This window comes from Toxotes jaculatrix, chromosome 8, assembly GCF_017976425.1.
Source record: "Toxotes jaculatrix isolate fToxJac2 chromosome 8, fToxJac2.pri, whole genome shotgun sequence".
Taxonomy (NCBI): Eukaryota; Metazoa; Chordata; class Actinopteri; family Toxotidae; genus Toxotes; species Toxotes jaculatrix.
The window spans coordinates 4,774,934-4,789,414 of NC_054401.1; the positions used below are offsets into that span (position 1 = coordinate 4,774,934).

The 14,481-nt window shown below is 40.0% G+C and overlaps 1 protein-coding gene across 1 annotated transcript in view; it reads left to right on the plus strand.

Moving 5' to 3' along the window:
• The window catches only part of otud7b (OTU deubiquitinase 7B), a 30,321-nt gene that overhangs the window by 9,750 nt on the left and 6,090 nt on the right, over positions 1–14,481 (plus strand). Inside the window, exons 2-11 of the mRNA XM_041044621.1 lie at positions 7,161–7,403; positions 7,975–8,145; positions 8,450–8,677; positions 9,031–9,132; positions 9,621–9,748; positions 11,308–11,414; positions 11,829–11,956; positions 12,418–12,567; positions 13,294–13,408; positions 14,120–14,198. Coding sequence (XP_040900555.1) covers positions 7,319–7,403; positions 7,975–8,145; positions 8,450–8,677; positions 9,031–9,132; positions 9,621–9,748; positions 11,308–11,414; positions 11,829–11,956; positions 12,418–12,567; positions 13,294–13,408; positions 14,120–14,198 — 1,293 coding nt within the window. The 5' untranslated portion in view covers positions 7,161–7,318. The remainder of the gene's footprint in view (positions 1–7,160; positions 7,404–7,974; positions 8,146–8,449; positions 8,678–9,030; positions 9,133–9,620; positions 9,749–11,307; positions 11,415–11,828; positions 11,957–12,417; positions 12,568–13,293; positions 13,409–14,119; positions 14,199–14,481) is intronic.

The window sequence follows — 14,481 nt, forward strand, 5'->3', positions numbered from 1 at the left end:
CTGAGAAGTGCATTAACAAGGAACCATTTGCTTTGTTCACTCCTACAGATTTTTTTTTGCCTCTGTCTGTGGTTTTGAGGACAGTAAGCTATGCCTATAGCAGACATTTACAGGACTTACTGCTCTGACAACATCAGACTGATTGACATGTACGTGTATTAAATACTCATGTGAATAAGTAATTTCTACAGTATCTCTCCAAATTCCCCTTATTACCTGTCAGCATAACCTGACTGATACTGGACTTTTGAGGTTATAATCCTATATCGACAGTAGTATTTAACATAAACAATTTTGATAGCGATCCCTTAGACTTTTTCTTTCAAAGAATTCTTGATTCATTTGCCAATTCGTATTTTGATCAATGCTAGATGCAGAATTCATTTTCTGATTAATAATGATTTTTATTTCAATGATCCAATATAGATTCTTAAAATCCCAAGTTTGATCATTTGCGCCTTTTCTCAGTTAACATGTACGTCTGAATTAAATGTTATGTGTAGGCAGTGATCCTACACAGTCCTGTAATCTGTTACATAAATAGTTACCATCTATGCAGACCCATAGCAGTTTACGGGACTGTCATGAGTCAGAATGGTTAGCAATCTGGAGATTACATCTACGAGAGGAATAACCTGAAAAGATTCTCTGCACGCTGATCTGATCGTATCTGTGTTTGTTGAAGATATTGTATTGTATCTGGCTATGAGATGTGAGGCCGTGGAAGTCGTCTGAAGAGTGTGTGGATTTTACTTTATTCAGTTCGTCTCTGCCAGGGAGCTAACATCAACTAACTGCTATCTATCAGTCTGATGCCTTGTCAACACAAACAGTGCAGACGGATTAGGGAGCAGACTTTCAGTTTCTGCCCCATCTGTGCTCCAAGTGATCATTAAAGTGGATGTCTGTGGTTAGTTGAAGCATCTGGTACTGACAGTCCACATGTGGATGTACGGCATCACACTTATTTAAGTTTCTGTTTGCTTATTGGCCAACATATACATAAATTTGATGTATCTGCAGAAAGCTAAGATCAGCTGGTTTGTTGGTCTGGCTCTAGCTGTCAGTGCTCATTGCTGTGCCCAAACGCTGGAAGGTTGGTTTTCTAACCCACCATCTCTATGGACCGGAGATGGAGCACTGAGGTCACAGTTATCACTCCTGCTACAGCTCCCACCAGCCACACTGCCTTCCTGTTTGCTTATTTTATGCACTTTATCTCATTACTCATATGGTTTGGCTCAGAGGGTGTGTTACATTCACTGAGATCACAGGAAAGGTTTATGTGGTTGAACTAAAATAGAACTTACATATTTCTAGACTTATCATTCATCGTGTCCTGACCATGAAAGGGAAACAGAACAGTGTCCTCTTGTCCTCTTTAGATAAAGTCTAATCACAGACTGATCAGATAATAAAATAACCTCGAGTCACTGTCAAGTATGTATTAATGTGTAGTGTAGTCCTTTTGTTCTTTGACCCCACCTCCTCTCTCTCTTAAATGTAAACCAGAGCTCATGTTTCACATGATGGAAGTGACCTTAGTGAACGAAACAGTGAATCTTCCACCTTAGACAGGTTTCAGTCCATGGCCATGTGTACCTCTTTCACTCAGACCTTTACAGATATGTGGAGAAGCAGGTTATGTGAAAGGCACAGCTCTTGATCCAGTAAATAAACTGCATTACTGCTGAAGTCAAAACACAGGATTGGAACATGCTTTCACTTCCAAATTGACAGACAGTCTTTTAATGCACAGAATAACATATTTGTTTGTCTTTGTGTTAAACTAAATCTGAATTGCTTACATCTGTAATGACCACAAATACACAAGCAAAAAAAAAGGAGCAGCATTCTGTGTCATAATAGTTTGTGAAACATAAAATGTGTTCTCAGAATGCATGTGAATTTTCTTTACAATTCTAATAGATAATTGGTCTTTAAATCATAAAATATTTAAGGTTCCGATTTGTCAGCTTATGTTATTAAAAGATAAGTTACTACAGATGTTTTTCATCTTTGTAAAATATATAATTAGGGGTGTTCTCATAATTTAGGTCATTGAGTGACCTTGAGTAACCTACACAGTTAGGCATGACAAAGCATTTAGAGCACTGGCACCTTTTACTTTTAGGCTTAAGGCCTAGTTTTTTTCTATATTACCCTTTGTGTATTGTACACTTTATTATCTGTAGCTTTCCACATGTTCCTTATCCTGGTTTGCCGTGAGTAGTGTTGGTCAATGCCCTCAGCTCAGGCTGATGCCAACCCATTGGAAAAACACTGCAAAATCCTGTCTGGACTTTATAATAACAAAGACAATAACAACAAAAACAGAAATACTTTTTTATTCTTTCATACAAGGAAAATAGTTAAGAATTATATATCTATATATATGTGTGTGTGTGTGTGTGTGTGTGTGTGTGTGTGTGTGTGTGTGTGTATAAAACACAAGTTCTGAAGGAATTACAAGAGGTAAAGCATGTTTACAATACAGAATCATGGAGATAATTAGAAAAACTATCTAGAATATTAATAGAAAATAGTATTAGAGAAGTAATGACAGAGTAAGTTGCTTTTGTGCTTATTTCTTGAGCTTTTATGGAGCTTAATGATAAGCCCAAATTGACGTTCTGTTTCATTTCATGAAAAAAAAAAAAAGCCAGACGTGTACAGTGATTCACGTCTGGAACCAGGCTAACTTTTTTTTTTACAGATCATATCTAAAAATGTCTTGTTGGTGTGTTATTGCTCGGTTATGCAGCTGTGTCAACATTTGACCAGTGTTTTTTCTTTCTTTTTCTCAATCAGTGTCATCATATTCTTTCTTACATCTAGTAATTGCCAGTTTAACTGAGTCATTTTGTCTGAGCTTCTCTTTTCTGTCACTTTAGAGAATCAGGCTTAAACTCAATAAAAAAAACACCCTAGTCCTCCTGCTACTGTAAAGATGAGCAGGATGCTTAAGCTCCTCCTGTTTAGCTGCTTATTGGTCAACAGCAGAAAACTGTGACTGTAGCTCAGCTGTTTCCCATGGCGAGAATGTACATAGTGTCATGAATGTGGCTGCATATATTCCATAAGAAGAGCATAAAAACGTTTCCTTCAAAAACATTTTAAAGGCTACCTAAACAGGCTTGTCCCTAGTTCCAGCAGTGAATTGACCTTCTGAGCCCACCAAGGGCTGACACAGTGGGCTGTCGTGACCTCTCCGTCTCCCTCAGTGATCCAAGCCATTCTCCCAGCCCTCAGCTCAGCACCCACGTGTTGTCAGCAGCTCCTGTTACGTAAGCCCTCCTGCCAGACAAAAGCTCAGCCATCCCAGACACAAATCACTGACTGCCCCTTGTTGGCAGCAGTGCTGTTAATGTTAGCCTGTAATCCACACAGGGTCTTTCTTGTACGGATTTTTTTTTTTTTTTTTTTTTGCTGGCAGGCAAGTTAAAAAATTTGGCTACAAAACAAAAAATATTTTGAGGGTATGAAATATAATCTACCTTCAATTTCATGAACAGTTTCACTGTTCTATTATAATGTCTTTTCATTATGCTGCTGTTGTTCGTTACATCTGTCTTATTTCTGCTGTATTGTACCAATTTAAAGTTTCAGAATGAAGGAAATAACCATAACCAAGGTACACAGTAACTTCCTTCCACAGAATAAATAAATCAATCAGAAAAAGATCTTATGGTATTGTGGAGTAACACCAGAGGCCTGGTCTTAAAAATAATTATTTAATAAGTGTTTGTGAAGGAGAGCCATGTGACATTACATCAAATGCATCACAGTGGGCTCACAGGAATGGCCGATGTTACAGGCCGAGAGTGACAACAGCCAGTCTTTTGTTGATCTGTGTTGGTACATTCTGTCCACAGCCCTTCACTTTTATTTCCCTTTTCACTGTTTCTTTTTTTTTTTCCTCTGGCTGTCTTTGCCTTGTGTTGTCAGTTGATTTGTCAGTGTTTGTAGCCAAACAACAGCGTTTATTAATTAAACCATTAGATTACCCTTAGGGATTGCTGTGAAGTAAACAAACCAGAGGTTGTACATAATACCCAGAGGTCCAGGGCAGAGGCTGGATTCCGCTAAAGCCATCGAAGTCAGTGAAGGTAGGGTTGAACCCCAATAATCATTAATACAAATTGGTACTGCTTTGATTTTTCCAGCATTGATATTGCAGCCAGCCTATTAAAAAACACCAATAGTGAGACTTTGATATTGATTGGGCATTTTCTTTAAGTTGATTTTAGAACTAAACTCCAAGGTGGAAATAGTACAACAGAACTTGAGGCTAACTGTAATATGCCTTTCATGGAGACGTGTGATGCAGTGGATCTATATCCCATGTCTCACTTCATATGAGACTGGTGCCAGAAGTTTGTGCCTCATTACATACTTGTCACTGTAAAACAAAACTACATAGAATTTCATCACACAATTACTAAAAAAGATTAGCTGCAATCTTACTTCTACAACCATCCTCCACGCAGGATGTTACACTTTGTGCTCTCTTCCTTGGTTTTGGGAGAGTTGTGTTTTAATGCTGATAAGCCTGTCTCCTTGTCTGCCAAAGCCAGGCAGCACCAAACCGGTTTTCAGCTATCAGAACAAGGGTCAAAACGGTCACATGACACACGTTGACCCTTTCAGACCACTCTTCAACGTGACAATAGCCCTGTGTCAAAACTCAGGTTCCTCATTCATTTCAAGTGCACCAGTGACTGCACTGGTGTTCACTGTTTGGCTCTGGGGAAACAAATTCCGGTCCAAAAGTTGATCCTGGCTCAGATTTTGCATTTTGCCCCAGTTCAGTGCACGTCAGGCCTTTTATAGTTTGCCTTTGATAATGGCCATCGATAACAGAGTGTTTGATTTCTCTTATAAAAATTTAATTTATATTTAGTTTAGACATAAGAAGAGACCATTTGTTTTTTTGGAGCCTCATAAACTGATCTTCATCTTCAGATTGATAATACATCCTACTGATACCTATAGCAAGGTGCTCACTCCACCACCACACCAACATAACCCAAATTTCTGTGTCAGTTGGAGTGCGGTCTAAATCTGTTTTGATACCCCAAGGTATTAAATGGTTAACTGGCCTCTGTCTCACATCTCTTAGGTTGTGCTATCAGTGGACCCGAATATAACAGAATTGACAGGCGGCAAGAATGTTAGGAGACCCTGCAGGGGAGACTGCTGAATGCCTGACTTTGCAGAGAACGCTCTAGAAATACTCTGCTGGCTGAGAAAGGCCTTTTGTACTGAAGTCAGTTCCTCCCCTGCGTGCCTGTGTGGCTTTTAATAATGATGGAGAAACTGAGGGAGGTAGGGAGAGCGTGAAGCGAGAGAACGATGGAGAGGTGTAAGAAGAGTAAACTCGTGACTCATCGGGCGCAGTGGAAAAGAGTTCACTGAGTCAGAGATGAGGCTGGAACACTGGGTGGTGGATGAGCCATGGGAGGGATGGGAATAGATGACTGTAGGTAGATTTAAAAAAAAAAAAAAAAAGGCAGCATAAGGACAATTCTGCATAGCAATTTTGTAATTAAAATACCCATAGAACATTGTGATTATCCGTGTGTACTAAATGTTCTACATACTACATGTTGAGTGCTGTATTTATGCTGTATGTTGGTATATTAGAAGGTAGACCAACATTGTTCAGATAATCAAGATTAACACTAGTGATTAATATTGTTTCTCACAATTTTAAGTAAAATTAGCATACTGTAGCTGAGATTTGCTTTTAGTGTTGCAGCCCTAAGGTGAAAGATTTAATTTGCTTTTTGACCTGCATTGATCAGCATGGTTTGTCATTTACCAGGTGTTTGAGGTGTCTGAAACACAGAATTTACAGTATACCAACACAGCAAAGTGCTGTGGGAGGGCTAATGTTACAGATCAAGACTTGTAACTGTCGAGATGTGGTTCAGAGTAGTCCTGAAAATGTGTATAAATATCTTTCCTGGTGAAATAAAAGCTTTTAGCTTTAGCTTGGCCAGCAGAGTGCATCTTTTGAGCTGTGGCTACTTTGACTCATTCCTTTTGTCTGGCATTGATCGCCCTCTACATCCCTTGGGTCAGTGGCCCATTGATACCGACTCTTTTTTTTTTTCTCTCCCAGTCTTGATAATGTTTCTGTATTGATTTCGATGCCCAGCTGATACAGGTCATTTGGATCTGCCATTGAAATTTGAAGAGTAAAATCGCCTAATTGATTTCAGTGGGGCCTCTTGATAGGCATACGGCTTTCTCGCATCACACCATGAACCAAATCTGACTTTAAAAAAAAAAAAAAAAAAAATATATATATATATATATATATATATATATATATATATATATATGATATTGAGGCTCATTTACTTAGCCCATTTTCTATACTCTTATTTAGGTAATAATATGGACAAAAAACCCAATTTTATCTGCACCAAAGCAGGCAAATATTGGCATGTAATATCAGCATGCTGATATGATTATCTCTAATTGATCTGGAGCAAAAGCACAGTTTACCATGTCTGTTTGCTGAACACTTCACACAAATGACTTGCTTTTTCTTATACAAGATTTAAATGTTATAAGGTTTCTGCTCAGACCCTTCATGATCTGTTGCTCTGTCAGGAAAATTGTTGTCTGTTTACATGTCCAGCAGGTCATATCTGAAGGCGGGACTGAAGCATTCACTGGTCTCAAGTCCAGATTTTGAAATAATGAGTCATGACTTAAGTGATGAACTCTGACAGCTTTCCTGAATCCAGAACAGCTAATTAAAAAGTTTTCACAGAAACAAGATGAAGACTGAAACCACACAGTGAAGTTGCTCTCATGACATGGTGTCATTTGACATTTATTAGGTTTCAGTGCAAATTTGAGCTTTTGTGAAACGCTTTGTGTGCCACAGCTGTTGTCATGGGTGGGACAAGTGACTGCAAAGGTGTCAAGTTCAAAGGGAACTAGGCCACAACGGGCTTGCATTTGAAAAGGGGTTAAGCAGGGTCATTATATCAGTGTGCTTCTCATTCAGTGTTGTAAACATTCAAGCTCTAACTCTCCTTTCATCCCTGGTAAGCTTTCGCTAATCTTTGTGTGGAATGTGTAACTTCTGATGAGTTTATACCTGTTGGTTTAATCTTTTTCTGTCTGTGCTCTGTTTTCAGGTGTGGCTGGTAGAGAAGCTCGAGGCAGACGATTGCTCCCCCCCCCACCCCTTCCCTTCCCTTACTGCCCTGTCGGGAGTGCGGGTACCGTGTTTGTTTTTTTGTTTTTTGTTTTTTCTGCCTGGAAGCAACCCGCCAACTTGTGAATTCATGATCACATGACCGTGGATATGGACGCAGTCCTGTCCGACTTTGTCCGTTCCACTGGAGCTGAACCGGGATTGGCCAGAGATCTGCTGGAGGGTGAGTGTTTTGTTAAGCCTCTGGAGAACTGGAAACGTAAATGTTTTCATAATTGTCTTGGTCAGTGCTGTTCTTGTGGCAGTATATTAATGGATATCTAGGGTATATAAGGATAAGCTAAGGAAAAAAAGGGGAGGGGGGGGGGCTGACAGTTGGTGATGATATGACAAGCAGCCAAATTGACCGCTGTCTTAGTCAGTGCTTCTGGCTTGTTACTGTTAATTAGGCCATCGTACACTAACAGAAGGAAGGTATAGCTGGAGTCAACAGGGCTCCTGTTGCCTAGCAGCAACACAAGTTGCAGATAAGAATATGGGTTAGAAATGTAATGCAGTGAACAGCAGTAAGCCAGCGAGCCGAAATGTGCTTGAAATTCTGATATTTACCCAAGCAAAGGAATCTGGCAGCGGCTTTTACATAAGATAAGACAGCCCATAGTTGCATCAACTTGGTGGTAAATATTTAAACTCATTAAGGATGTGTCATTTGCTCATCATGGAAACAAGGTTCAGGTTGTCATACTGGATCTGTTAGCACAGACAGATGTTCCTATCCCTCTCTCTCCATTTAGGCAAGAACTGGGATTTCACTGCTGCCCTCAGTGACTTTGAGCAGCTTCGACAGGTGCATGCTGGGAACCTGACGTATTCATTCACAGAGGAGAGGACGTATCTGCCTCCCGAAAAGGAGATGGCCAGAGTAGGACGGCCTATACTCCACCGACAAGATGAGGTGGTGCAAGGTGAGGCAGCCGGCAAGTGAGATGTTTTTATGTTATATAACACAGTGTGCCTTGAGGACATACACCAAGTTAAGGTGTTAGGCTCAGCGAGTGATGTTAAATGAGGATACACACTGATGTGAAACCATCCAGTGATAACAACAGCAGTTTACTCATTCAGATCTGCTCTGTCTACAAAGAAAGTAATATTTAATGTTGGTTTGCAACATGTGCCACTTGCAGCCATTGACAACTAACCACTGTAAAGTGGCTGTTTTTCTTGCCTTGCCTTTTCTCCTCATCCACCGTCATTGTCTTTGAACAGCCACAGAGAAGCGCCTGTCCAGGGGTATTTCCCACGCCAGCTCAACCATTGTGTCCTTGGCCCGCTCTCACGTCTCGAGCACTGGTGGTACCAGCAGTGAGCCACTTCTGGACACGCCACTGTGCACTTTCCAACTACCAGACCTCACCGTGTACCAGGACGACTTCCGTGGTTTCATCGAGAGGGATCTCATTGAGCAGTCGATGATGGTGGCCTTGGAGCATGCTGGTGAGAAAAAACTACATACCAGTGCCAGCATGGTATATTTCCACAACACATGAACTGTGGGCATTGTGACACCCCACAGACTTCTTATCATACATTTTAAATTTAAGAAGAAGAATTTAACATCAGTCATATTGTTGTAGGAAAAGAACAGGTAGCTAGTAAAATGATTCACAGCTAAATTCCATTTAGCTGCTTCAGTTTCACTGTCACTCTCACCATGTCATGACTTACTGGGACACTTGAATAGAGCTAAGCCACTGAGTGACTGAGTATTACAGGAATCATTTCAGTTGAATACCATGCCATATTTGTAATGTAAGCAGGGGAGTTCAATTTTTCCTGTTTCCCTGCAGGACGACTAAATTGGTGGACAAAGGTAGTTCCAAACTGTCAGAGTCTGCTGCCTCTGGCAACAAGCGGAGATGGAAATTGCCTGTTACACGCAGCCTCGCTTGGTGAGTATCGCAGGCCTTTCAGACAGGACCCCAATATCATGCAGGTTCGCACTCTATTAGCATTCATTAAGAGAGCTTCATTGTTAGCTTAAGCACTGATTGCGTTTTACAATGTTGCAGTGCACATTCACTTAGCCTTTGTGGCCCACTTAGGAGCCCTAGTCTAGGAAATTAACAATGCTTTAACTAATGTGCGGCCATTGTCCCAGACCTTGTAGTGCATCTCCTGGATGGTAGATGTGAAAGTAATATTGATCAGTGTAACCTGTTCTCTTTAAAGCATATTTAAATAAGCTTTTTGTTTACTGCTTCACTGTTTATTTATTTATTCTGTTCTTTCAAGAGACAAGCACAAGAGCATTACTGCCTTTTAAACATTTCAGAACCACAAAAATACAAATCACCTGCTGCTCTTTATCATTTTCAAGTGCAGTTGTACTCATGAGTTTGATGTTTATTAAATATCCTAATTTTGTTTCCTCATGCAGGTATGTGGGGCTTTCATGACCGGGACTTGATGCTGCGCAAGTCCCTGTATGCGCTGATGGATCATGGGTTGGAGAGAGAGGCGCTGAAGCGCAGGTGGAGGTGGCAGCAGACCCAGCAGAACAAAGAGGTCTGTTATATAGGCTGCAAATTTCTCTAGGTCATCTTTATAACTCAGTGATGACTGTATGAGGGCAGTGCTAGTCTAAAGTCTAGAGAATCTTGTGTGCTTTGGGTCAGAGTGCTGCAGGTTTGATGCCTTTGACCACATGGAAAAAATACACAGGGAGAATGAACAAGTTTAGGCCTTTGCATGTTCCCTATGTCAGACAGTGCACAGCAGCCTGCAGATGTAATGTTCAGTTTTTGTTGATATTAATATATAATATAATAACTAATATAATAACTTATAATTATACATTTATTACTGAAGTTTTAGTTAAAGGTGGTGTTACAGTGGACCACGTTATATTGTGAAGTGTTTTTTCGTGTTTATGTACATGTAGAAGCCAAAGTAGAAACACCTCTGAATATAAAGCAGTCCATTCTAATGCCACCACTACACCACACTACACAACTATGACCTCAACTCTGAAGCATTTATTTGAATTAACACCTCTTCAACACCTCTACCTCTAAAAAACTGAAACATTACAGGCATTATAAAAGTTGACATTATGGCCGAACAGTTAGGTAATACAACTGCTGTATCAGCAAACATTTTAAAAGTTTACCCTGCAGGCTCAACAGTATTTAATTTAAAACGACTTCCATATATTTGGCATAGTTAAACTTTTTCGGTCAACAATCGCTTCATCTGAGAACATTAGTTCACTGTCAGTCTTATTTTCTTATTTTTCGTTGGGTGTTCGTCACCTTTAACAGATAGTATTCACTTTTTTTACACTTTGTACAGGCTTGACAACATGCTGATTACCATATCAAATACAAACAGTCCTTAGATAATTGGGAGATAGATAGTTTTATCAATACCCTACTGTTTAACTATGTTATCTGTAAGCACTGATATCTCCACCTACTATTGACCGTCTTTAATAAAAAACCTAGGAGGAGACAGTTTTGTATGCACTGTACTTTACTTTCTGCCAAGGCAAAAAGATGATCTGTAGGACCTTTTTTTTTAACAGAACACAATGGCTTTTCTCCTCATGAGAGCAAGCGTTAAAAGCACACTAAGTATGTTTTCTTAAGTGGTTACACACAGCGTGCAGACACCCACAGAGGAGAAGCCACACGAATGACTGCCTCATGTTCACCCATTCTTCAACAGCTACCTCTGAGGTGTCCTTAAGCAAATCACTTAAACCAAAATTGTTCTAGTGGAGCTGCTCAGTGGGCAGTGTTAGAGGACTGTGGCTGCACTGGGAAGCTTTCTTGTGTGAATGCGCTGTGGGTGAATAGGGACATTGATTTTGAGGAGAAAAAAAAAAACATTTAATGAGCAGTTTTCTTCTGCCCATATATGGAGGTTAAAAACCCGATATTGATTAGGGTTCTGTTGCTTCTGTGTGAACAGCACAGGGGATTGTAAAAGCTCTAGTTAAATCTCTTTCCTCAGTTTGTAACCTTGTGGTAAGAAGCCATAACTTCCCTTCATGCTTTTGTGACATTTGACACTCCCTCTCTAAATGGCAAATGTGTGTGTGTGTGTCCTTCCCTTCTCCTCAGTCCGGTCTGGTGTACACTGAGGAGGAGTGGCAGAAAGAGTGGAATGAACTATTGAAGCTAGCCTCCAGTGAGCCGAGAATACACTACAGCACCAACGGCACCAACGGGTAAGGTCTGGCACAGACAATGCAGGGACTGTTAACCCACCACATACTTAGTCACACTCATGTTTTTATTCATGAACAAACAACTGCGCTCACAATCAGAACTGAGTGACTGGCCCTCATTTTAGTCCATCTGCTATTTATTGTATCTTTTTAAATGTTTTTTTTAATTTGTGAAACCACTTTAAATCCAGGTCTGGTCAGGTTCTGGATTCTTACCCTTGTATGAAAATGAATTTTGTTTTTGTGGCCCACCATAACGTCCACAATCTACATTTTTACTGTTAGATGTAAGGAATCAATTAAAAGGGATAAAATTTACAGTCTACTTGAAGCTTTGATTATCTCTGGTTTTGCAACAGTAAAAACAATTGTGTCTCTGTTAACCAAAAGCTGTGCTGTTGCTGTTGTTTTCAGGGCGGAGTCCTCAGATGAACCAGTTTATGAGAGTTTAGAGGAGTTTCACGTCTTTGTCCTGGCTCATGTCCTCAGAAGGCCCATAGTGGTGGTGGCTGACACCATGCTGAGGGACTCCGGAGGGGAGGGTAAATATGCCTGTAGCCTCACATTGCTAATGCACATTGTACTGTATTTCATCGTACTTATCATAATCTCGTCATATAACGCACCTTCTTGGTATGTCAGATGGATTAGGTTTGTTGTTTACAGAATTTATTCTATACATTTGGCAGGAAATTACAGTCACAATGAAGTAAAAACACATTTTAAATTAAGTGTCATTTGCTTTGCACCGTTGACACTCTTCAGCTATGATTTACTTAGATCAGAGGTGACACACTCTTATTTAGGAATTAAAGCAATGCCCATAATTTGCTGAAAATTAAAGGTATATATGAATAAACACCCAACAAGTGAAATGTTGTTTTGATGTTAAAGGTGAAAGCACATTTTTTTTCTTAAATCATCCCACTGTGCTTTATCAGCCTGGAAACAGTGCTAAGGTCGTGCTTTTCAGATGCTTAATGTTCTTGTACCTCTTCCCTAGCTTTTGCTCCAATCCCATTCGGAGGCATATACCTACCGCTGGAAGTGCCAGCTGCCAAGTGCCATCGCTCACCCCTGGTCCTGGCATATGACCAAGCACACTTTTCTGCTCTGGTCTCTATGGAACAGAAGGACAGCTCCAAAGAGCAAGGTAATGTTAAGCATCATTCATCTTTATTACCATGTCATTTTATCATTTTTCCTTTCCTTCCTGGCAGAATCCTAGCAACTTTGATTTCTGTAGCATTTTTACGTACATTTTTTCTTAGATTTGCTGAAAAATAAAAATTCTTAAATAATTTACAAGGTGTAGAGCCAGAGTTTTCTCATAAGCTCTCCGAGCCACTTTCTCACTTTGCTGCTTGGTGTCTTTTTTTTATGTGTCAGCCGTTTTTTTTTTTTTTAATTGACCTTAGAGTTTTATTTGGGAATGGTGACTAATGGCCATTGGGCTTTTGAGTATATCCAGTAATCTCTGTAGCTGACCACCAAGTAAGCAAGCCAACAAATGACCACCTGCTAGTGTTAAAGTTGAATGATATTTTGACAAAAGTTTAAATGGGCATTTTTATCAATAACTGTGTTAAATGAGATTGAATTGCACTATAAAAGTACTTCTTTAATAATGTATTAATAATGTACACTCCAAATTACTATTTTGGTTTTAATGCTGTTTCTTCATACACACAGTTTGTGCATAAGTTACAAGTCCGGTCTTGAAATTCAAGACACTGCCCGGACACAGCAGCCTAAATGTTAAACTAGAAAGTGAAATAAATAATAATTGCGCTTCTGTCTTTAGGCAAGCCACAGTGCTGGATTAAAAGGATTTATCTTTTTTTCTCCCCATACCTTTTTACCCCATCTCTACCCGCAGTTGTGATCCCTCTCACGGACTCCGAGCACAAAATGCTGCCTCTTCACTTTGCTGTGGATCCTGGAAAAGACTGGGAGTGGGGCAAGGATGACACAGACAACGTGATGCTGGCGAGGTATGGTCTTTTAAAAAAAGAATCTCATGCATTTACATGCAGTTATTTTTGTCAAGGTGCTTTTTACAAACTGATTTGTCTGATGTGCTGACACAGGGTCACAAAGGATAGACAGCGGAGTGTCAGTGTGCAGGGACTGACCCCTGACTCCAGATTAGTGACATTCACTGCCAGTGACAAAAAGATTAGCTCTAAATACCTTCTTTGAATGGAGCAAGGGAAGGAGTGCCAAAATAGCAGCTCGGTAAAAATAATCCTCCACCTTATTTACGTCAGCTGATGACACAGTGGATGTCTTATTTAGATGAAATGGTGGACACAGATGATATTGCATGAGTGGTTGTTAACATTGTTTTGAAAAGGTCATTGAGTTAAAAGGCTATCGCAGAACAAGGATGCATAACAGCAAGAGGCTTTTAGAGCATCTGCCATTCACTGTACCATTCAGGGCACGGTATAACATTTACAAGTCAACAAGGTAACAGCAACAGTGCTTTTAAATAAACATCATTGAAAAGATCTGCATGTTTTGCTGCACACATTGCCTATTACACACTGGTACTGACAGTTTTAGTTTTTGTGCCACATAATAATGAAAAATTAAATATATAAATTAGAAAAAAAGACAACTGCTGGTCTGGTTTCTATCACAGAAGAGAATCAGTAATGACGGAGGAGTTTAACGTGTCATTCTTTCTCTTTTCCTTCCAGTGTGGCTCTTTCTTTGGAGGCCAAGCTCCAGATGTTACACAGCTACATGACGGTCACCTGGCTTCCCCTGCCCTGTGAGGTAAAGGTCCAAATCCACAAATTCACCCCCAGTGATGTTTGCTCATCTACAGCAGGGAGGTTTATAAAACCAGCTCTGACAACAGGATTCATCATGCATTTTATTGGACATCCTGTCTTGGCCCAAATTGCTCAAGATATGAGTGATAAAAAGAATAGGGAATTATTTTCTAACTAACCATGAGTGCTAGTTAAGTATTCCAAAGACTGTAATGTGATAAGATGCCAAAATAGCTGGTAGATGTAGATGTTACAGCTGCCTGTGGTTAGTATTAACTTCCCAC